Genomic DNA, 25,175 nt, shown 5'->3' with positions numbered 1-25,175 from the left:
ATCTGGTGTTTCATGTGTATACATCATGATCAGCGGAATTTTTTTCCACACACTGAGGTGAAATCTTGTAGCCAGCCTTGTGTTGTATCATCTACCTTCTTCCCTACTGCAATATCTTCCAAAATGTAACATCTACTTTCACTGTAATGCTGATGACACCCAGACCAATATTTCTTGTAAGCCAAATTCCAAACTCCAACCCTGTTTCCTGACCTGCTTATCTAAAAAAAATCTTGGTTCACCTCTAACTTCCTTGAACTGAACAATGACAAAACTGAGATCCTCCTTGTAGGAACCAAATCTGCATTATCCAAAGCTGACAGTTTTTTTCGTTCAATTGACAGTTCTACAGTTAATCCCTTAGCACTCTGTCCTTCACCTCTCACCTCAGTAACATTACCCGTTCTGCTTATTTCATCTACACAATATTATTCGTCTTCATCCCCCCCCTTTCCCCTCATTTTGAATCTATTCTTATCCATAGCCTTGTCAACTCTTGCATTGGTTCCTACATCTCTTATTTGGTCTTGCTCAAAAATCCCTCAATAAGCTGCAAGGGGTTTAGAATTCAGCTGCTAGCATTATTAACAAACCCCCTTCTTTTTATCACATCACTCCAATCTTACAGCAGCTCCACTGGTTCCCTGTTAAGTTCAGAATACAATTCAAAAGCCTTCTGTATACATTCAAGGCCACCCACAACCTCCCCCCCACGGACGTATTTATGTTTTTTATTTTTCTTTCATAATATGTGTAGCTGCCCTTTTATTTTTTTTCATACATTGTAAGATGAAAGAAAATACAGAGTTTTACACAATGAAATTCTGGCAGCATTAACAGAGCATTAACAAAGCACTTAATGCTTTGTTAATATTTTCAATTATAAAATTCAACTGATTGGATGTACGAGTACATGCCTAATTTGCCACCATTAGGTCCAGATTTCATCAAAAACTGGAAATAATTGACATCTTAATCTCAGGATTTAAGAAGAAGGATTTAATTGAAAATATTGCAAGACAAGCCTGTCTGTTTTTAAGCTTAAAAATATGACATTCTACTGCCAGGAAATGGGGTTGTTGGCTCTGTGCTCTGTGTTCTGTTTGGTTCCAGTTCTGCAGATTCTCCACCAGAGGGCTTCCTATAGTCGGCTGCTGAGCTGGGCGTGTCACCTCCTGCTGCACTTCCTTGCAGATGCAGCTCATCAAGAGCAATTAGCCCCATTCCAGTGGTGGCATAAAGGAGCAGGGAGTCAGTCACTCTTCGCCTGAGTATTAACCATCACTGGTAACGTCAATCCTCCTTCTGAACATTTTTGTGAGGATTTCCCTGAGCATTATTCTGAGCTTTTTGGGAACCAACCTGAGCATCCTACCAGAACCATCTGACCTTTGACCTAAAGAAGCAACAGTAATCCTTGTGTCTCTCCTCTCCTGAAGGTATTACCTACTTCCAGTTCCTACGTGCATGTTCTTGGGTAATAGGTTAAGACTAGTTCTTTTAGGTCTTAGCAGCCAACAAGATGGTGCATCAGTCAGGACACAGGGAGGAGGACAAAGAGGCTTTCATTCGATTAGCTGTTGAAATCAGCGGGTTTATTTCACCTCAATGCTCAGGGTTGCCAGTAGTCTGCAATAACAAATAAATTGCCATTAGGCCAAATATATTACAGCAATACAGGTTTAAACAAAATAAACTCTAATATATCTAATAAGATAAACTTAAACATCCATTTGTAGATATACATTTCCACAACATAAATATAACTCAAACTATGTAAATATCACATCGCTGAGTTTAGACAATGCAAGAACTCAAATCGAGCACAGTTTCAGTGAAATACTGTGAGCAAAGACGTCTTCTGGCTCGGATTATGATGAAAATAGCTTTGGCGCCACTGTGTCGCCAGATAAATGTACTACACTATGCCTGCAGCTGGCGGCACATGTCTTCACACTGTATATATATATCGCTCCGACACAGAGCAGATGTTTGGCGAAAATCCAAATCGTAAATAAACAGATTTAAGGTAAACTTCAGAAGGCCAGTGGCACTCAGTTAGGTCTCAAGTACTTCGGACGCTTAATGAACGTCCCAGGCTCATCTCTTAGCAGTTTGTACAGACAAAGCTTAATGTATAATGAATAAACAAAGCACCAAACATGGTAACTTACATTCAGTTATTACCTTAACACTCGGAGCATCAAGGTTTAGGACTGCAAATAGGAACGCAGCTTACATGCTACGAATTGAACCAGAAGTAATAGATCTCTCTCTGGTCTGGCAGTGTAACACACTTAACTCATACTTATGTCACTTCCTAATAGTAGTTAAACCAATATTACAAAGAGAGAGAGAAAAAAAGAATGTCCAAGCCTTTTATACAGTGCAGTTTCTCCTGTGAACTTAGCTCCGCCATTACAAGGACCTCCGTTGTTACCTGGATCACATTCCCACGATTGGGTTCCGTTCCGCTGACCAACCCATCCATCTTCAACCTCGTATTCTTCACTACCTGTTCACCCAGCACCACTGCAGTCTTCATTAACCTCTGGATTTCACCAACGGTGTGGAACAAACATCCATTCACTGGACTCCCCACTGTTAACAACCCCATCGATCATTCACCTTCCACCGGCGGACCATCACACATCATCTAGTAAGTTCCTTTCTAGTCACCTTCTCCGTTCTCTTGATTCCCTTCTTACCAGTGTCTCCCTTTCAGAGCTCCCAGTTCTCCACATCGCTGTTTCCCCCTGGAACAGACTCTATGTTGCACATTACCCATTGTATTCAATAAATATCATTAAATTGATTCTCCTGAGAGTTTTTCTGCATGTGGGTCAGAAGCCTTAACAAAAGGATGACAGAACACTCAGGCCAAGCTGACCCAGCGGAAGCTCTCAGGAGAACCATCTCTGAACAGGCTGCTATCATCTAATCCCATGAATCCGTCATCTGTTCCCTTTCTGAACAGCAAACCGCCACAAATCAGGTACTCGAGCATTTAACTTCTGTTTTACAGTTCATTTTTTCATCTAACAGTCAGAACCCACAACGCCCTCAAGAGGGAGCGACTGCCACAGTTACCAGCAACTACTCATCTTTTCCAATATCTTGCCGTGGCGTGGCTATGCCCCCACCGGAAACATATTCAGGTGACGTAGGCCATTGCGGGGGTTTCCTTCTTCAGTGCACACTAATTTTCAGTTACTCTCCCCAGTCTTTTCCTTCTGATGATGCTAAAATATCCTACGTGATTGGATTACTTTGTGGAAGAGGTTATAAATGGGCTGAAGCACATTTCCAGAGACATCCGAGCTTTGGTTACTTTTCAAGAATTTATACAGGAATTGAAGTTGAATTTTGGGCAAGATACAGATCAGGTTACTTTATTCCGAGAGCTTTGGAAACTAAGACAGGGTCACAGGACAGAGCTGATTTTGCCATTGAGTTCCATACATTCGCTGCTGGCTTGAATTGGAACTCTAGCACTCTTAAAAGTGAATTTTTTTCATGCTCTCAGTGACAGTATTAAAGATGAACTGGCCCTAGTGGATGAACCTTCAGACCTTGATGCTCTCATTGTCCTAGCTACTCGAATAGACAGAAGACTGAGGGAAAGGATGAGGGAGAGAAGTACCCGCAGACCTGTTTCCTCCCTCAGTATTGGGGGACCGGGAGCTCCTCGCCATCAAACTTGCACTAGAGTAGTGGCGGCATTGGTTGGAGGGTGCTGAATATCCCATGCTGGACTGGGCACTCCTTGTGAAACATGTCTTGTGGGTACGGGTTAAATTTAGTTATGCCCAAGTCAAATACAGGTATAGCTGTGTTACTATTTAAAATTACTGCTTGAACTTTTTTTTCTTCTTGAAAGCAAGGGGAAAAAAGGGAAAAAGGCTCTCTGGAGGCTTGTGGGATGGACTTTCCGGTTGCAAGTGTGTGCATGTGTGTGTGTGTCTGCACACACGCCGTGTCTTGCCTTCCACCAGTGAATGACGTTATTAAGATCGATTTAAGAATAGAATAACACATGCGGTGAGGTTACACACGGTTTATAAGATGACTAATTTCTGAAGGGTAATAAAATGCCCACTAGACGCATTATTGTCAGACACTGGATCAAACTGAAGACTTTTAAACTTATTTTGACTTACTGTACAAAAACACAGTAGCTAGCAATGTCAATCTATCTCTTTTGAGGATAATGTCTGAGAAACATGTCTCCCTATCCCTTTGCTGATAGGGAGACGTAGATCGGCACTAAGCATGCTTCCAGGGGAAAAGGTGATTGCTTGAACCATCCTTGCTAACTCCTGTTTCTTTCTTTCTTTTGCATGAAAACCCTGAGCGAATATAATTATCATTTCTAAAAGAAGCAGTGCCTATCTCTCTATCAGTAGCCTTTTTATAGGTGATGAGAGGGAACCAAATTGACCTACAGAACATTACCCTTCGTCGATGTGGAGCCTGGACCTGGGTTCTCGTTGAGAGAGTTTTTAGAAGAATGTTATTTCTGAATGGAAAATGGTTTGACCATTTATTCTATTTCTTAAGAACCTCATGTATTTTTATTTGCTGCAGTACAATTCTAATCTGTTAAATTTGGTTTCAAAGGTTCATTTCTGCTCATAATTATTTTTGTCTTCTGAGATTTCAATGTACTCATGACTGGAGTTTGAGCACTAGTTTAATACCCCTTTTCACGTCATCATCGCATTGGACTATGATAAAGGAGGATGTTGAGGAAATAAAGGAAAAAGGACACTGAGGAAATACAGAAAAGGTGATGCAACGATACCCAATAGGTACATATGACACTTCTGTTACAACTATGATCTGAACAATACCCCTGACATTTCATGCTTGGATAACATGTATGATATAGTAACTAAGAGGAGATGCTAGTAAGGGTTTAACGTTGGGTTACTTAATGTAATCCTTGGTTCTTTGATAACAGAGTGAGGTGTTTCACTATGGGAATCGCCTCAGTGTGACCAACTACGGAAGGTCCAATGAAATTACATCTGTCTGTAACAGACAGGTTGAGCCGTGTCCGTGGCTCCACCCACCCACCAATATCACAGCCAACCTATTGTACTCAACTCATTCTAGGCAGGTTTCTTTCCGTGCCTATGCAGGAAGGGATGTGATGGTGAAACACCTCACTCTGTTTATCAAAGAACCAGGGATTACATTAAGTAACTGAACGTTCTTTTTCTAACTTCGCTCAGTGTTTCACTATGGGAGATATAGCCCCCCTCCCAGATTGCATGCTGACCCCAAAGCCAGCTATGGCAGAAAACCTAATTCAGGCCTAGGCAGACTCTGACATCCCTACTTGGAGCACAGTGTGCGCTAGCGATGGCTGGGCCACATCCAGCCTGTAAAACCTCACAAATGTGTGTGGTGTAGCCCAACTGGCTGCAGCACAGATGTCCTGAACTGACAAACCCCAGAACAAGGCCCAAGAGGTGGCCATGCTCCTGGTAGAATGGGCCCTCACACCTGTAGGAGGCTCTGAGCCTGCACATCTATATGCCAGAGGTATAACCTCCACAATCCAGTGCGCTAACCTTTGGCGTGAGACAGGTTTGCCCTTATGAGCAGTGGCCCAAGACACAAAGAGAAGGTCAGCTCTCCTAAAGCAAGCTGTCCTGTCCACATAAGCTCTTAGAGCCCTTACTGGACATATGCAATTAAGCCTCTTCTCCTCAGTTGAAGAGAACGGGGGTGGATGGAATATCAGCAGTTCCACCATCAAACATCTACATAACGACTTCAACACCTTGGCCACAAAAGCTGGGTTGGGTCTCAAGCACACCTTGGAAGACCCAGGAGCCCACTGTATGCACGCTGGGCTGACCGACAGTGCGTGTAACTCACTCACCCTCTTAGCTGTGGTCAGGGCTAAGAGCAGTGCAGTTTTGAATTAAAGAAATGTCAAGCCAACACCCTCCAAAGGCTCAAAGGGATGATGGCAAAGGGCCTCCAGCACCAGAGTGAGGTCCCATAATGGCATCAGGGGCTTAGTGAATGGCAGTTTATGCGGTGCTGACCCACAAATTTGTTACCAAAACCTAAATGACAAGCTGAAATTGCACCTAAATAGACCTTAATAATTGAAAAGGCCTTACCCTTTTCCAACAAGCTCTGCAGAAAACGGACCATTCCTTTTCAATGTTCAGTGGTGGAGGTGCTCTGTCTTTCCCCACGCCATTCCTCAAAAACCCACTATTTACTACAGTAAAGAGAGGGAGTAGAAGAAGCCCTAGCATTTTGTATTGTGTCGATGACCTCTGGAGGGAGACCTGCTGCATTGAAATTCCACCTTTCATGAGCCAAGCCCAGAGAGCCAGGTGATCTGGGTGAGGATGATAAATCTCCCCCTGAGCCTGAGACAGCAGGTCCCTGTGAATGGGGAGGGGCCATGATTCTGCTGACAGAACTTGGATTATCTCTGCCACCCAGGGCTTCGATGGCCACCATAAGGCGACCAGAATCAAAGACAAGCCCTGCTCCCTCACTCTGACTAGAGTTGGGGATATCAGACTGAGAGAAGGGAAAGCATAGAGCAGCACGCTCGGCCATGAGTGCGCCAATGCGTCCATGCCCAGTGGAGCATCTGGATCTGACAGAAAGAAAAACAGGGGGCAATGAGCATTTTTCCATGAGGCGAAGAGACCTACAGCAGCCCGTCCGTATCTCTGCCAGATGTGTTCCACCACTTCATGGTGCAGCTTCCATTCCACGTACAGAGGGTTCCCCCTGGATAACAGATCGGCCCTTCTGTTCAAAAGTCCCTTTACGTGTGTTGCACAAACCGAAAGAACTCTGGTACTGCTCCAAATAATTATTTCCCTGGCCAGTCTGTGTAGCTGCAGGGACCTGGTCCTGCCTTGACGGTTGATATAAGCCACCACCGTGGAGTTGTCTGTCTTCACTAAGATGTGGCGACCGATCAAATAGGGTATGAAGTGTGTCAAAGCTAAGAACACTGCATGTAGTTCCAGCATGTTGATGTAGAGCCATGCCATTTTTGGCGACCATACACCATCCACAATTCGGCCCATCATGGTCGCACCCCAGCCTGTCAGGGACGCATCTGTAGTCAGGGTAACCCTGGATGCTACTGTTCCTAATGGCAGATGACGGCAGGGACACAGACGCAGTGATGCAACCCACCGCTAAATATCGCTCATCATTAGAAGCCCCAGATGGACAATGGAAATTACCGATGCCATGAGGCCGAGGAGCCACAGGTAAAGTCTGAATAAAATGACTTTTCCCAACAGAAACTGTGCCATGCACCGAGTGAATGATAAGATCCTCCCCTCTGATAGAGTGACATGGTAAGCGAGGGAGTTTATTCTGAGACCCAAATATTCCGTGCATTGCATGGGGACCAGGCGACTCTTTGCCCAGTTTATACAGAACCCAAGGTTGATGAGGTGGCTCATCACCGCCCAGGAGTCGCTGATTACTTGGTCGCTCGATCGGGAGCAAATGAGGTAGTCGTCTATGTATGAAAATATTCTGATGCCGCTTGTCCTCAGAGGAGACAGTGCCGCCTCCACACACTTTGTGAACACCCTCGGAGCCCGAACGGAACGGTTTGTATGCTGTGCCTTGATAAGCAAACCTGAGAAATGTTCGGTGTGGGGGGTAAATGCCGATGTGAAAATAGGGATCCGAGAGATCGATCGTTATAAACCAATCTGGACGGATGAAGTGGCATAGATCCTTGTGTGGTAACATCCTGAAAGTAAACATGCGTTAGTGACGGTTTAAGACACGCAGGTCCAGTATGGGGTGTAGTGATACGCCGTCTTTCTTTGGAATTAAAATATAGCGTGAGTAGAAGCCCTGATGAACCTCCTCATTCGGTATTACTCTGATCGCTTTTTTGTCTACTAGGGATGCAATTCGTATTCCAGGACGTGTGCTGAATCCCCGCTGGTAACTGAAAAGAGCACTCCGTTGAATTTCGGAGGTCTCATGGCAAACTCCAGTCTGTACCCCATGGAAATTGTGCCTAAAACCTAAGGAGAGAATGCGCATGCGCGCCATTGATCTGCTCGAGCAGAGAGAGGGCCCACATCGCTGCCGAGTGACATCATCCACTCAGCCCTGCTGAGCTCGACTCTGTTCTGAAGAGCACAAACTCCCTCTGCTGTGCACAGAGGAGAGTGGCAGAGACCTACAGGTCCTTCTCAAAATATTAGCATATTGTGATAAAGTTCATTATTTTCCATAATGTCATGATGAAAATTTAACATTCATATATTTTAGATTCATTGCACACTAACTGAAATATTTCAGGTGTTTTATTGTCTTAATATGGATGATTTTGGCATACAGCTCATGAAAACCCAAAATTCCTATCTCACAAAATTAGCATATCATTAAAAGGGTCTCTAAACGAGCTATGAACCTAATCATCCAAATCAACGAGTTAACTCTAAACACCTGCAAAAGATTCCTGAGGCCTTTAAAACTCCCAGCGTGGTTCATCACTCAAAACCCCAATCATGGGTAAGACTGCCGACCTGACTGCTGTCCAGAAGGCCACTATTGACACCCTCAAGCAAGAGGGTAAGACAAAGAAAGACATTTCTGAATGAATAGGCTGTTCCCAGAGTGCTGTATCAAGGCACCTCAGTGGGAAGTCTGTGGGAAGGAAAAAGTGTGGCAGAAAACGCTGCACAACGAGAAGAGGTGACCGGACCCTGAGGAAGATTGTGGAGAAGGGCCGATTCCAGACCTTGGGGGACTTGCGGAAGCAGTGGACTGAGTCTGGAGTAGAAACATCCAGCGCCACTGTGCACAGGCGTGTGCAGGAAATGGGCTACAGGTGCTGCATTCCCCAGGTCAAGCCCCTTTTGAACCAGAAACAGCGGCAGAAGCGCCTGACCCGTGCTACAGAGTAGCAGCACTGGACTGTTGCTCAGTGGTCCAAAGTACTTTTTTCGGATGAAAGCAAATTCTGCATGTCATTCGGAAATCAAGATGCCAGAGTCTGGAGGAAGACTGGGGAGAAGGAAATGCCAAAATGCCACAAGTCCAGTGTCAAGTACCCACAGTCAGTGATGGTCTGGGGTGCCGTGTCAGCTGCTGGTGTTGGTCCACTGTGTTTTATCAAGGGCAGGGTCAATGCAGCTAGCTATCAGGAGATTTTGGAGCACTTCATGCTTCCATCTGCTGAAACGCTTTATGGAGATGAAGATTTCATTTTTCAGCACGGCCTGGCACCTGCTCACAGTGCCAAAACCACTGGTAAATGGTTTACTGACCATGGTATCACTGTGCTCAATTGGCCTGCCAACTCTCCTGACCTGAACCCCATAGAGAATCTGTGGGATATTGTGAAGAGAACATTGAGAGACTCAAGACCCAACACTCTGGATGAGCTAAAGGCCGCTATCGAAGCATCCTGGGCCTCCATAAGACCTCAGCAGTGCCACAGGCTGATTGCCTCCATGCCACGCCGCATTGAAGCAGTCATTTCTGCCAAAGGATTCCCGACCAAGTATTGAGTGCATAACTGTACATGATTATTTGAAGGTTGACGTTTTTTGTATTAAAAACACTTTTCTTTTATTGGTCGGATGAAATATGCTAATTTTGTGAGAAAGGAATTTTGGGTTTTCATGAGCTGTATGCCAAAATCATCCGTATTAAGACAATAAAAGACCTGAAATATTTCAGTTAGTGTGCAATGAATCTAAAATATATGAATGTTAAATTTTCATCATGACATTATGGAAAAAATTAACTTTATCACAATATGCTAATATTTTGAGAAGGACCTGTATATATATATATATATATATATATATATATATATATATATATATATATATATATATATATATATATATATATATATGTGTGTGTGTGTGTGTGTGTGTGTGTGTGTGTGTGCGTGTGTGTATATGTAGACAACCCTAGCACTGTGTGTGATGCATACCCGGGCCACTTGGCTGCCACATTAATTGTTATGCTACAGAACACAACTACAATTAGATGCTATGTAAAATACATTGCCATTACTTAGGTGTATTTAATACAGAAGAGTATAGAACAGAAAATCCTTTATTGTGGAAAAATTTGGGTGCGTCAGCAACACAGCAAAAGGCAAAGCACACAGGTTCATATATCATTAAAACCATAGAAAAAGTTACCAGACTACAGGCAATAAGAATCAGTCAGGAATAACAATCAGGCTGTATAGTAAAGGAGAAAACCCATGATAAATTAAATCTACATTTGAACATACTGTGTGTTTGTCAACAAGGCTTTCTCAGATTAATTAAATTAGAGTTGCAGCATAGTCAGGTGATATTGATGATAGCATTAATGTAAAAACTGTGCAATATCTAATAAAACATACAGACTGCGACCTGTCTGCTGGGGATTGCTGCCTGACAGACCTTCATCGGTGCCTTTGAGCAAATGTGTTCCTCTGGCCACCTTCCTAGAACTAAATGGGTCATCAGCTTGAGACCACCAGTCATAGATATTTTGCTCCTTTAACCCCAGTTCATCTCCTGGTGGTGGAGCTATGGCAGAGATCTCTCCCTGCCACCCCGTGCCAATGCCCTAGGTGTGGCCCCCAAATCTTATTCCTCCTCCTTAACTACAGCCAAAAACTGCCCTCCTCTGCCTCCTCTGCCAGTTCGTTAATGACGTTCCGACACCCTGCTTCTGTGCATCCCATGTCTCTGAGGAGGCAAACCATTGAGAACCCAGCGAAGCCCCAGCATCCCATTTCGACTGGGTACATGGTTGCCTTTCAGCCTCCCACCTTGCAGACTTCCCCCAGGTCTACATACTTAGTACACCTCCGCTCATTGGCAGGCTCAATACCCTTTTCACACAGGACAGTTAGCTCCATCATAAAGATGGATTTGCGCAACTCTGACGACATGATCTGGTCTGGCCAGAGTGATGTTTCTGCAATCTCCCTGGGGAACTGGAGCTGCCTCCCCAGGTCGACCCTCATTGGTCAGAAGGGGTTGGATGTTTTCTCTACTCTTTCAAACATAATGGGACATCTCGCTGCAGTGTTAGGTATGTTGTTATCCTCTTGTCTGCATGTCTCTGTCACCTCTGCCAGGTTTCTCAACACCAGGTCGTGTCACCACCTGTAGCAGCCTTGGGACAATGCTGTCTTGCAGACTGACAAGATATGCTGCAAAGTTGCATTACTGGTACTGCAAAGAAGACACATCTCTTCAGCACCGAACCACTGCTGGAGGTTTCTAGGACAGGGTAAGGTGTCATAGGTGAATCTAATCAGGAAGGTCAACCTTGCCTGAGGGATTTTCCACAAATCAGACCATGACAAGGATCTGTTAATGACGCCCTCCCATGTAATCCAGGCTTCCTGTGAACTGTGAGACACAGTTTCAGGGAAACAGCACTAGGCTGATTTAAATCGTATTTGTCTGACAGATTATAGTTTGTTCAAATTATAAATCATCTTCAAACTCCAAGGTTAATTGTGGAGTACCACAGGGTTCCGTACTTGGGCCAATTTTCTTTACTATATACACTGCTAAAAAAAATAAAAGGAACACTTAAACAACACAATATAACTCCAAGTAAATCAAACTTCTGTGAAATCAAACTGTCCACTTAGGAAGCAACACTGATTGACAATCAATTTCACAGCTGTTGTGCAAATGGAATAGACAACAGGGGGATATCTTTGGTGATTAGCAAGACACACTCAATAAAGGAGTGGTTCTGCAGGTGGGGACCACAGACCACTTCTCAGTACTGATGCTTTCTGGCTGATGTTTTGGTCACTTTTGAATGTTGGTGGTGCTTTCACACTCGTGGTAGCATGAGACAGACTCTACAACTCACACAAGCGGCTCAGGTAGTGCAGCTCATCCAGGATGGTACATCAATGTGAGCTGTGGCAAGGTTTGCTGTGTCTTTCAGCGTAGTGTCCAGAGCCTGGAGGCGCTACCAGGAGACAGGCCAGTACACCAGGAGACGTGGAGGAGGCCGTAGGAGGGCAGCAAACCAGCAGCAGGACCGCTACCTCCGCCTTTGTGCAAGGAGGAACAGGAGGAGCACTGCCAGAGCCATGCAAAATGACCTCCAGCAGGCCACAAATGTGCATGTGTCTGCATATATGGTTAGAAACTGACTCCATGAGGATGGTATGAGGGCCTGATCTCCACAAATGGGGGTTTTGCTCACAGCCCAACACCGTGCAGGACGTTTGACATTTGCCAGAGAACACCAGGATTGGCAAATTCGCCACTGGCGCCCTGTGCTCTTCACAGATGAAAGCAGGTTCACACTGAACACGTGACAGACGTGACAGAGTCTGGAGACACCGTGGAGAGAGATCTGCTGCCTGCAACATCCTTCAACATGACCGCTTTGGCAGTGGGTCAGTAATGGGGTGGGATGGCATTTCTTTGGAGGGCTGCATAGCCCTCCATGTACTCGCCAGAGGTAGCGTGACTGCCATCAGGTACCGAGATGAGGTCCTTAGACCCCTTGTGAGACCATATGCTGGTGCGGTTGGCCCTGGGTTCCTCCTAATGCAGGACAATGCTAGACCTCATGTGGCTGGAGTGTGTGCAGTTCCTGCAAGATGAAGACATTGAAGCTATGGACTGGCCGCCCGTTCCCCAGACCTGAATCCAATTGAGCACATCTGGGACATCATGTCTCGCTCCATCCACCAACGTCACGTTGCACCACAGACTGTCCAGGAGTTGGCGGATGCTTTAGTCCAGGTCTGGGAGGAGATCCCTCAGTAGACCATCCGCTGTCTCATCAGGAGCATGCCCAGGCATTGTAGGGAGGTCATACAGGCACGTGGAGGCCACACACAATACTGAGCCTCATGTTGACTTGTTTTAAGGACATTACATCAAAGTTGGATCAGCCTCTAGTGTGTTTTTCCACTTTAATTTTGTGTGTGACTCCAAATCCCGGCCTCCATTGGTTAATAAATGTGATTTCCATTGATGATTTTTGTGTGATTTTGTTGTCAACACATTCAACTTTGTACAGAATAAAGTATTCAATGAGAATATTTCATTCATTCAGATCTAGGATGTTATTTGAGTGTTCCCTTATTTTTTTTAGCAGTGTATATGCTTCCAAAAGGTAAAAGTATCAGGCAGCATGGGATACATTATCACACTGTTATGCTGATGATACTCAGCTTTATTTATCTATAAATCCTGATGAGCCCAACGAGTTAGATAGACTACAGCCATGTCTAAAAGACATAAAAACTTGGATGACTAAATTCTCTGCTTCTAAATTCAGACAAGACAGGAGTTGTCATCTTTGGACCAGAATCTTTGAAAAAGAAACTGCTTAGTAAATCGATTAATGTGGGCACCAAATTGACATCTGGTAATAAAGTTAAAACAACCTTGATGTTAGTTTTGACCAGGGCATGTCATTTAAATTCCATATTCAACAAGTTTCTATGATTTCCTTCTTTCACCTCTAGAACATTGCCAAAATTAGAAATATCCTGTCCATGACTGACGCTGAAAAACTAGTCCATGCATTTGTTACTTCAAGGCCAGACTATTGTAATTCTTTACCATCAGGATGTCCTAAAAATGCAGGTAAAAGCCTTCAGCTGATCCAAAACGCTGCAGCGAGAGTTCTGAGGAGAATGAAAAAACAGATCATATTTATCCTACTTTAGCTTCCCTTCATTGGCTCCCTGTTAAATCCAGAATAAGAGTTTAAAATTCTCCTTCTCACATATAAAGCCCTTAATAATCTAGCTTCATCATACATCAGATGGTTCCATATATTCCTAACAGAGCACTTCACTCTATGACTGCAGGTTTACTGGTGGGTCCTAGAGTTTCTAGAAGTTGAATGGGAGGCAGATTCTTTAGTTATCAGGCTCCTCTCCTGTGGAACCAGCTCCCAGTTTTAGTCTATTTGGCAAACACTCTGTCTACTATTAAGGTTAGGCATAAAACTTTCCTTTTTGACAAAGCCTTTAGTTAGAATGGCTTAGGTTATCCTGAGCTTTCTCTGTAGTTACGCTGCCATAGACTTAGGCTGCTGAAAAACATAATAACCATTTTCACTTTCCCTGCTACATTCTCATACTATTCTCCAATTTTGTGTTATTTGCTGTTATTTAATCTTTTAACTCTATGTTCTCTCTCTTATTTTCTCTTTCTGGAAGTTACATCTGACCTGGCTCTGTGTTTAGCTGTGGAACCTTCCTGGAGGGGGGCATGAGCTGAGCTGCTGCTGCCAACAGCTTAATACTCACCAAATACAGATGATACACTTCATCCTGTCTTTCAGTGTTTAACCCTGTCCCTCCTAGACATAGCTACTGGTTGAGCTTGTATGTGACTAACTGTATGTGCTCTCTTTCATCCTCTAGACTTGAAAACTGGCTCAGAGTTCATCTGCTTAGCCATCTTTCTCTCCTAGATGAAGCCACTAAAGGGGCTATAACCATTAATGTTTCACTTTTCTTTCCTATAGAAAGTACTACTGGATTAGTTTTTCTGTGTTCTATTTTTGTCTCTGCCCTGTTCTCTAAAACCCCAAGTCGGTCGTGCCAGATGGCCGCTCACACTGAACATGGTTCTGCTGGAGTTTTTCCTCTCCACTGTTTCCTCATGCATGCTCAGTATGAGGGATTGCTGCAAAGTCAACGCCAGTGACTGTCCACTGTCTCTACATGCTCATCCAGGAGGAGTGAATGCTGCAAGTCACTGACTGGATGTAATCTGCTGGGTTTCCTTAGATGAAAAAACGTTTTATCCAATTTGAATAAATAACTGAATCTGACTGCACTGTTCAATGGTTAGGATTAATTGGAATGTATGTACCTGACTTTTGTGAAGTTCATTGAGACTACATGTGTTGTGAATTGGCGCTATATAAATAAACTGAATTGAATTGGTCATTAAATGGTAGGCTGCTAACCTTGACTTTTTGGCTTGCTCCCTCTAGTGGCAAAACGCACGAGGGAGAGCACTATGTCACTTACTTGAACACTAATTCAGATGGTATATGGGCTTATGTTCCAAATTGTGATAAAATGTGTAACTTTTCTTTAACTAGTTTTTTCTTTCTGCAATAAAAGAAATCCATTAAAGTCCCAGCCCTGGTAAAAATCCTTCCAACTTTATAACCCCCCAAAACCAGATTAAAACCATTTTAAACTGTAAATCTCAAGGAATTTAACAAAGCTACTCCGGCAAGTTTTTATTCTGGAATCTCGCCTTTTGCGGCGAGATTCCAGAATAAGTTCTTATTTGCACTTGAATGTAAACAGTAATAATTTTTTTAAGTATAAAAAAAATAACAGGCTTGTCTGAGCTGTCAAACCTCTGGGCTGAAAATGAGTTCCTGCTGCTTACTAACCAAATTTAACAACCATTTAAACTGAAAAAATACTTTTTGAATTCATTTAAGAGCGACAGTCCCAAAACAAAGGTAAAATAAAGCTGTTGTGGTATTATTAGGAAATACATTTATTTCTTGGTGACAGTACCAGTTTTGATTTCTGCAGTAATATAAAAAAAAGTTTCTCAAACAACAGTCATTACATTGGACGAGCTCCCCACCCTTTAAATGACTCCCTTCTGCCTCTCCCTAGATGGTCAAGGTAATGATTATATCAAATTTATTTTCTAAATAACGAAGATCACAACAGACGTCATTTAAGAGTTTTTATATAAAACAGTTAAAGCATTCAGTTGTTATATTGCTGTTATGTAAGTTAACATACAAATCATGCCTTCTTTGAGTGTTTGTGTTAGTTACAATGCACCCCTCGCCCAAAACATTACATTCATAGGGGAAACAGTGAACACTAATCTGAAATATTTTATATAACATTGTGCGCTGCAGGAACCAAACTCATTGGTTGTGTCTCCTTAATTCATTTTTTTTTTTCTAAAGTGTTTTGAGATTTCAGTCTCTATACTAACTTTCTGCACTGGTTTCACCATTGAACCAAACTTTTTCAATGAGGTGAATTGCCACAAAGTTTATGTGAACCCCAAATGTTTCACAGCTTCTTTATCATCACACTGTTATATTTCATAAGAGCAAGGTTTTGTGATTTCCCATACATTTTCCATTAAGGTTGTTATTCATTTAAAAAACTGTAACACAAAACAATATATCTGTAACTGTGTGTCTTTATTTTAATTATATCATAAATTTAAACATGCAAAAACTGTATATATAATATCAATAAATGTATTAAGAGGTCAAGTTTAAACTGTTTTTACTCTTTTTAAAACACCGCTAAGAACCTGTTTGGTTTTTCACTGCCAAAGAGAGACTTCGGTCTTTTTTAGTAAATGTTTGATTTCACCTCTGGTATATTTTGGATTTTTGTTCACAATGCTTTGAAACAGTACATCTACACAAATGTATTTTTCTAACTATCTTCGCAGTTTCCTTAATATTACCAGTTTATAAACACTGAAAAACATTTTTGTGAATGTATTGTGATGGGCTGGTGTCAGTACCTTTGTTTTCTATTAATGGATTAGTTGTTAAAGATCTAGCAGCACCTGAGAGGGGCCAGCTCTCCCTGGGTGGCTGCTGGCAACATAGGTAATGGCTTTGGTACATGCATATTTTACAACATATTGTACAGGTCCTTCTCAAAATATTAGCATATTGTGATAAAGTTCATTATTTTCCATAATGTAATGATGAACATTTAACATTCATATATTTTAGATTCATTGCACACTAACTGAAATATTTCAGGTCTTTTATTGTCTTAATACAGATGATTGTGGCATACAGCTCACAAAAACCCAAAATTCCTATCTCACAAAATTAGCATATTTCATCCGACCAATAAATGAAAAGTGTTTTTAATACAAAAAACGTCAACCTTCAAATAATCATGTACAGTTATGCACTCAATACTTGGTCGGGAATCCTTTGGCAGAAATGACTGCTTCAATGCGGCGTGGCATGGAGGCAATCAGCCTGTGGCACTGCTGAGGTCTTATGGAGGCCCAGGATGCTTCGATAGCGGCCTTTAGCTCATCCAGAGTGTTGGGTCTTGAGTCTCTCAACGTTCTCTTCACAATATCCCACAGATTCTCTATGGGGTTCAGGTCAGGAGAGTTGGCAGGCCAATTGAGCACAGTGATACCATGGTCAGTAAACCATTTACAAGTGGTTTTGACACTGTCAGCAGGTGCCAGGTCGTGCTGAAAAATGAAATCTTCATCTCCATAAAGCTTTTCAGCAGATGGAAGCATGAAGTGCTCCAAAATCTCCTGATAGCTAGCTGCATTGACCCTGCCCTTGATAAAACACAGTGGACCAACACCAGCAGCTGACACGGCACCCCAGACCATCACTGACTGTGGGTACTTGACACTGGACTTCTGGCATTTTGGCATTTCCTTCTCCCCAGTCTTCCTCCAGACTCTGGCATCTTGATTTCTGAATGACATGCAGAATTTGCTTTCATCCGAAAAAAGTACTTTGGACCACTGAGCAACAGTCCAGTGCTGCTTCTCTGTAGCCCAGGTCAGGCGCTTCTGCTGCTGTTTCTGGTTCAAAAGTGGCTTGACCTGGGGAATGCGGCACCTGTACCCCATTTCCTGCACACGCCTGTGCACGGTGGCTCTGGATGTTTCTACTCCAGACTCAGTCCACTGCTTCCGCAGGTCCCACAAGGTCTGGAATCGGCCCTTCTACACAATCTTCCTCAGGGTCCGGTCACCTCTTCTCGTTGTGCAGCGTTTTCTGCCACACTTTTTCCTTCCCACAGACTTCCCACTGAGGTGCCTTGATACAGCACTCTGGGAACAGCCTATTCGTTCAGAAATGTCTTTCTGTGTCTTACCCTCTTGCTTGAGGGTGTCAATAGTGGCCTTCTGGACAGCAGTCAGGTCGGCAGTCTTACCCATGATTGGGGTTTTGAGTGATGAACCAGGCTGGGAGTTTTAAAGGCCTCAGGAATCTTTTGCAGGTGTTTAGAGTTAACTCGTTGATTCAGATGATTAGGTTCATAGCTCGTTTAGAGACCCTTTTAATGATATGCTAATTTTGCGAGATAGGAATTTTGGGTTTTAATGAGCTGTATGCCAAAATCATCCGTATTAAGACAATAAATGACCTGAAATATTTCAGTGCAATGAATCTAAAATATATGAATGTTAAATTTTCATCATTACATTATGGAAAATAATGAACTTTATTACAATATGCTAATATTTAGAGAAAGACCTGTATAATCATCAATACAGTGAAATTCAAAGCAGATTTCTACCTTTACTCATCACACAATCTTTCTTTAATGAACTACTTGGGCAAAGGTTTTGTAGTTTTTGAAGCCAAGTTGGTAAGGATACTTTGAAAAGCACACTAGCATTTCTGATGTCAGATCTGTGTTCAGAAGCAGTGTGAATTACACAAAATGTTTCTAGCAGGATTTATTTAAAAAAACCCTGATTGAGTTGGGTCAAAACATTTAATTTTTGATTTGATTTATTTACAGTATGTCATTAATTCTCAAAGAAAACAAATATTTCATGTTATTAAAAATGAACTAAACTGTTGATAGAAGGGGTAACAAGAATAAACATTCTAATTTGGTACCCTCTTTTCTCACAGAAAAAAAAATTACAATGAGAAAAAGATGTTAATATAAACATCAGTTTATCAGAATTTAGGCAAATAAAGTTAAGTACTTCAGTCTCTTGTTTTCCTAATCCACATATCAGTGCACTGGATGCAAAACACCCTACAATGGTTAATGTTGTGTAAAGTGGAAATATGATTATGTGGATAAAAACTCCTCCTTGAACCGTCATCTTAACGTGGTGGAGGTGTTTGAGTGCTCAAATGATCCTAGAGGCTATGTTGTCTGGGGCCTAAATGCCCCTGGTAGGGTCTCCCATGGCAAACAGGCTCTAGGTGATGGGTCAGACAAAGAATGGTTCAAGAACCCCTCATGAAGAACAAAATATCGAGGCACGTGACGTCGCCCGGTACGGCGGAGCCGGAGTCCCACCCTGGAGCCAGGCCTGGGGTCGGGACTCGTCGGAGAGCGCCTGGTGGCCGGGTTGCTCCTCGCGGGACCTGGGAGAGACGCGAGGCCATCCCCCAGTGGGCCCACCACCTGCAGGGGGAACCGTGAGGGACCGGTGCAAAGAGGATTGGGTGGCGGACGAAGGTGGAGACCTCAGCGGCCCGATCCCCGGATGCTTAGGCTGGCTCTAGGGACGTGGAATGTCACCTCGCTGGGGGGGAAGGAGCCTGAGCTTGTGCGGGAGGTTGAGAGATATTGACTAGAAATAGTCGGGCTCACCTCCACGCATAGCGTGGGCTCTGGAACCCATCTCCTTGAGAGGGGTTGGACTCTCTTCTACTCTGGAGTGGCCCACGGGGAGAGGCGGCGGGCTGGTGTGGGTTTGCTTGTTGCCCCCCAGCTCAGCCGTCTCGTGTTGGGGTTTACCCCAGTGGATGAGAGGGTTGTATCCCTGCGCCTTCGGGTTGGGGAGAGGTCTCTGACTATCATTTCGGCCTACGGGCCGAGTGGTAGTGCAGAGTACCCGGCATTCTTGGCGTCCCTGTCGGGGGTGCTGGATAGTGCCCCTCCCGGGGACTCCATTATTCTGCTGGGGGACTTCAACGCCCACGTGGGGAACGACACCTGGAGAGGCGTGATCGGGAGGAATGGCCTCCCCGATCTGAATCCGAGTGGTGTTTTGTTATTGGACTTCTGTGCTAGTCACGGATTGTCCATAACGAACACCATGTTCAAACATAAGGGTGTCCATCAGTGCACTTGGCACCAGGACACCCTAGGCAGGAGGTCGATGATCGACTTTGTTGTCGTATCATCAGACCTTCGGCCGCATGTTTTGGACACTCGGGTGAAGAGAGGGGCTGAGCTGTCCACTGATCATCACCTGGTGGTGAGTTGGATCCGCTGGAGGAGGAGAAAGCCAGACAGACTTGGCAGGCCCAAGCGCATAGTGAGGGTCTGCTGGGAACGCCTGGCGGAGCCCTCGGCCAGGGATGTATTCAACTCCCACCTCCGGGAGAGCTTCGACCAGATCCCGGGGGATGTTGGAGACATAGAGTCCGAGTGGACCATGTTCTCCGCATCTATTGTCGATGCTGCTGCCCATAGCTGCGGCCGTAAGGTCTGCGGTGCCTGTCGTGGCGGCAATCCCAGAACCCGGTGGTGGACACTGGCAGTAAGGGATGCTGTTAAGCTGAAGAAGGAGTCCTATCGGCTGTGGTTGGCTTTTGGGACTCCTGAGGCGGCTGACGGGTACCGTGAGGCCAAGCGTGCTGCGGCCCGGGCTGTGGCAGAGGCAAAAACTCGGGCCTGGGAAGAGTTCGATGAGGCCATGGAGAAGGACTACCGGTTGGCCTCGAAGCGATTCTGGCAAACCGTCCGGCGCCTCAGGAGGGGGAAGCAGTGCTTTGCCAACACTGTTTATAGTGGGGGCGGGAGACTGCTGACCTCGACTGAGAACATTATCGGGCGGTGGAAGGAGTACTTCGAGGATCTCCTCAATCCTGCCATCACGCATTCCGTGGTGGAAACAGAGGCTGGGGACTCGGGGTTGGACTCTTTCATCACCCAGGCTGAAGTCACCGAGGTGGTTAAAAAGCTCCGCGGTGGCAAGGCTTCGGGGGTGGATGAGATCCGCCCTGAGTACCTCAAGTCTCTGGATGTTGTAGGGCTGTCATGGTTGACACGCCTCTTCAACATTGCGTGGCGGTCGGGGACAGTGCCTCTGGACTGGCAGACTGGGGTGGTGGTCCCCCTTTATAAGAAGGGGGACTGGAGGGTGTGTTCCAACTACAGGGGGATCACACTCCTCAGCCTCCCTAGTAAGGCCTACGCCAGGGTATTGGAGAGGAGAATCCGACCGATAGTCGAACCTCGGCTTCAGGAGGAACAGTGTGGTTTTTGTCCCAGCCGTGGAACACTGGACCAGCTCTATACCCTCTACAGGGTGCTTGAGGGTTCATGGGAGTTTGCCCAACCGGTTCACATGTGTTTTGTGGACCTGGAGAAGGCATTCAACTGTGTCCCTCGTGATGCCCTGTGGGGGGTGCTCCAGGAGTATGGAATCGGGGGCCCTTTATTAGGTGCCATCCGGTCCCTGTACGAGCGGAGCAGGAGTTTGGTCCGCATTGCCGGCACTAAGTCGAACCTGTTCCCAGTGCATGTTGGACTCCGGCAGGGCTGCCCTTTGTCGCCGGTCCTGTTCATAACTTTTATGGACAGGATTTCTAGACGCAGCCAAGGGCCGGAGGGGGTCTGGTTTGGGGACCAGTGGATTTCGTCTCTTCTTTTTGTGGATGACGTGGTCCTGCTGGCCCCCTCTAGCCAAGACCTACAGCATGCGCTGTGGCGGTTCGCAGCCGAATGTGAAGCGGCTGGGATGAGGATCAGCTCCTCCAAGTCCGAGGCCATGGTACTCGACCGGAAAAGGGTGGCTTGTCCTCTTCAGGTTGGAGGGGAGTTCCTGCCTCAAGTGGATGAGTTTAAGTATCTCGGGGTCTTGTTCACGAGTGAGGTGAAGAATGGAGCGGGAGATCTACAGACGGATCAATGCGGCTGCCACAGTAATGGGGGCGCTGTGCCGGTCCATTGTGGTGAAGAGAGAGCTGAGCCGAAAAGCAAAGCTCTCAATTCGGTCTACGTTCGGTCTACGTTCCTACCCTCACCTATGGCCATGAACTTTGGGTCATGACCGAAAGAACGAGATCACGGATACAAGCGGCTGAAATGAGCTTCCTCCGTAGGGTGACACTCCCTTAGAGATAGGGTGAGGAGCTCGGCCATCCGGGAGAGGCTCGGAGTAGAGCCGCTGCTCCTCCACATCGAGAGGAGCCAGTTGAGGTGGCTCGGGCATCTATACCGTATGCCTCCTGGACACCTTCCTCGGGAGTTGTTCCAGGCACGTCCCACCGGGAGGAGGCCCAGGGGACGGCCCAGGACACGCAGGAGGGACTATGTCTCTCGGCTGGCCTGGGAACGCCTTGGGCTCCCCCTGGAGGAACTGGAGGAGGTGTCTGGAGAGAGGGACATCTGGGCGTCTCTGCTGAGTCTGCTGCCCCCGCGACCCGGTCCTGGATAAGCGGAAGACGACGAACGAACGAACGAACGAACGGATAAAAACGTGTTTTATGTGTGGAGTGAGGTTGTTTTGTTGAGCCACTCAAAGGCTTTATCAGACTTCGCAACTTCAAATGACAAATTTAAGTAAAGATGCATTAGGCAGGTAACGGTCATTTAAGTTATTACCTGGCCAACTGGAATCGCAAAGAGGTTCTTGGGTGGTACATCTCCAGCTGGGCAACTAGCTCAAAAGCAGAAGGGGCAATCATGGTTATGAGGGAAACCACCACACTCACCTGGAAGGAAACGTATAACATGACAATTTGAAAAAAAAAAAACCTTACACACAATAAAACTAAATCCAACAAAACAACGAAAAACAACAGCTCAATAAAAAAGACAACCCTAAAAGTCTTAAAAGTGTCATTGTCATGATCTTTGGTTTTGTGTTCAGGTTAACTTTGGTATTTCATATGTATTTATATTCTGCTCCCTTGTTCCTTGTGTATTCTATCAGCCATTTCTCTTTTTTCTTCAGTTTAACTTCACTTGCCTAGCCTCACAACTGCACCCTGTTTCTAATGAACTCTTCAGCTTAAATATGGCTACGTTCACACTGCAAGTCTTAATGCTCACTTATGATTTTTGCGGAAATCAAATTTTTTTTGACTGGCCATTAAAACTACGAATTAAATGAGACTGCCATCGGACTTCAATGTGAATGCTTCACAGCCCCAAAACAACCTGCATGTGCAGATGGAGAATGTAGATGTCACACAGCAGCACACTATTTATGGAAGTAATACTGTATGCTGGCTTCTCTGTGTTATTATTAAGTTGCTGACATGTTATGACAGCATCATAAGAAGCCTTTTGTGGCGCAGTGGTTGCTACTTCTGTAGAGAAGTCTCTGTGGAGCTAGGTCAGATGAAATGCGACATGAACGTTCTGACTGCGGATGCTTTAAAAACTACCAAATACATATCAGATTTGGTATACTGCATATGAAAGTGGCACAATTTGAATTTTTTTCGAGGTGAAGAGATTGGAATTGGGCCGTTCTGACTGCAATGAAAAGGTTGGATGTTCTCATACAGGCACACAGTTGGATTTGGGCTGAAGATATAGCCAATGATGATTCAGCTTCAACTAAGGACATCCCTCTAAGTGACCCAGTTCCTCGTGATGGTATGGGATGTCAGAGTATCCAAGAGTCTATAAGGCCTAACGATTCTAAAACATATGAGCATGACACCGGTTTTGAAGCTGTTAGGACTAGGACTGGTCGTGTTGTTCAACCTGTCAGTAGGCTTATCCAATCTATGAACACCCAGACATTGCAGGCACAGACTAAGTTGAGAAATTGGGCGACTTCCTTATTGGCTAATTTTTGAATTAGCTTTTTGAAATAAAACTGTTTACTTTCACATGTCTGCCTCCTCCCTGCATTTGGGTCCTGCTCTACATCATTATATGACAGTTATTGACTGGCTGACTACAGTTTACAGATGTGGACAGTTGTGGAATCATCCATATGTTAGATCAGCAGGTAGGCTCAGAGAAATACAAAAAACACTCTCCCTGGGAGCTGTTTACCCCTGGATCTCCTTCATGTCTCCAGTTTCAGTCTCCAGTTTCCATTGGTTCCTAACTCTATTGGATGTTGGGTAATCAAATAAAACTAAAAATCATAATGTATACCATGTTTCTGTACCTCATTCTTTTCCCACAGCGTCAGCTCTGGTTTTTCCTGCTCCAGTTTCTGAGATCGGTCTACCACAAAATAGATGATGTAGATGCTCCCAGCTAGCGACAGCAAAACCAGGATATTGGCTAAAATACGCAGACTGATGAGAACTGCCCTGAAGAAAGAAAGTTTTGTGAAGTGAGTAGGGTATCAAAGTGGAATCAAAGTTGTGTTGTCAATAATATATATATATATATATATATATATATTAATTTAACCAGGAAGTTTGTTTCTGATGGAAAATGAGAAAGACAAAAGAAAAAAAAAACAATGTAATGGGAGAATACATTTTAAATAAATTTTTTTTACTGTTTTTATTTACATTTTATAAAAAATGGGATGTGAACAGTTATATATCCCCTTTTCAATAATCAGTGGAAAAGTCTTTATTTGCATTACACCAATCAGCCACTTCTAATTGCTGAGCAGCTTTTTGTGTCCTTTAGTTGTTTCCTCCAGTTTTTTAGTCAACTTGATAAAGTTGACTTTTTTGATTTTATGTGAGTTTTTCAATTGGTCATTATTACTAATGTCATTAACATAATAGTTAAGGATTATTTTTAAAACAATCTTTAAAATTAGGGACACGATAAACAATGTATTTCATTCATGATATGATTTTATTGTTAAATCAGGTAATTTGGCAAATTTTATGATCAAATATGGATTTTTAAGTAATATTAATTATGCTTAGATATAATCTAATTAATAATAATTATGATCTGAGTATGATAATATTTATACTCCGATCATTACAACCGAATGTGGTATGTTGACATGTTGTCTTTTAACACTAGGAATCTCAGAGATTTTCGCTTCTGCTACATACCCCTTTCCTTATATGTCTAATCCTCCCATTGCTTCCACATAACTGGTGCTTAAGTGCTTTGCTTGTGGTTCACAGGGTTGGGTACTCCACACACATTTTAAAAAAGCATTTTCTGGTGTTTATTCTCACACCGGTCTTGTGGTTTGCTTCACATTACACATGACCCACCACAAAGTAGTCAGAACTGCTGCAGAATGCAGCTGGCAGTGTTATGTGTGAAGCCTGCCACAAGTGGCCAGGACAGGGCCCTTGAAGATCACCCATGCTACTTCCTCATAAACTGTGGCAGACCAGTGAGATGGTCCAGGATCCATTTTGACAGTCAATGGTCAGCCCACTTGTGTACAATTAACTTATAAAGATATATGCTCATTAATAATGGCGATAATAAATTAGTTTTGACAAAAAAATTGAAGTGTGGTGGCTGAAGAAACTCAGGCATATTCTTCATATTAAAGGTGTTCTTATATCTTATTTTGAGATATATCTGA

The 25,175-nt window shown here is 44.1% G+C and overlaps 1 protein-coding gene across 1 annotated transcript in view; it reads right to left on the bottom strand.

Moving 5' to 3' along the window:
* The window catches only part of LOC124866730 (transmembrane channel-like protein 3), a 146,244-nt gene that overhangs the window by 100,479 nt on the left and 20,590 nt on the right, over positions 1–25,175 (bottom strand). Inside the window, exons 11-12 of the mRNA XM_047362652.1 lie at positions 23,823–23,970; positions 22,295–22,404 (exon numbers count right to left, since the gene is read on the bottom strand). Of these exons, the coding sequence (XP_047218608.1) occupies positions 22,295–22,404; positions 23,823–23,970 (258 nt within the window). The remainder of the gene's footprint in view (positions 1–22,294; positions 22,405–23,822; positions 23,971–25,175) is intronic.

This window comes from Girardinichthys multiradiatus, chromosome 4 (assembly GCF_021462225.1).
Source record: "Girardinichthys multiradiatus isolate DD_20200921_A chromosome 4, DD_fGirMul_XY1, whole genome shotgun sequence".
Classification (NCBI taxonomy): domain Eukaryota; kingdom Metazoa; phylum Chordata; class Actinopteri; order Cyprinodontiformes; family Goodeidae; genus Girardinichthys; species Girardinichthys multiradiatus.
Note: the sequence above shows the minus strand (reverse complement) of the source record. Positions and strands in the feature narration are given on the sequence as shown.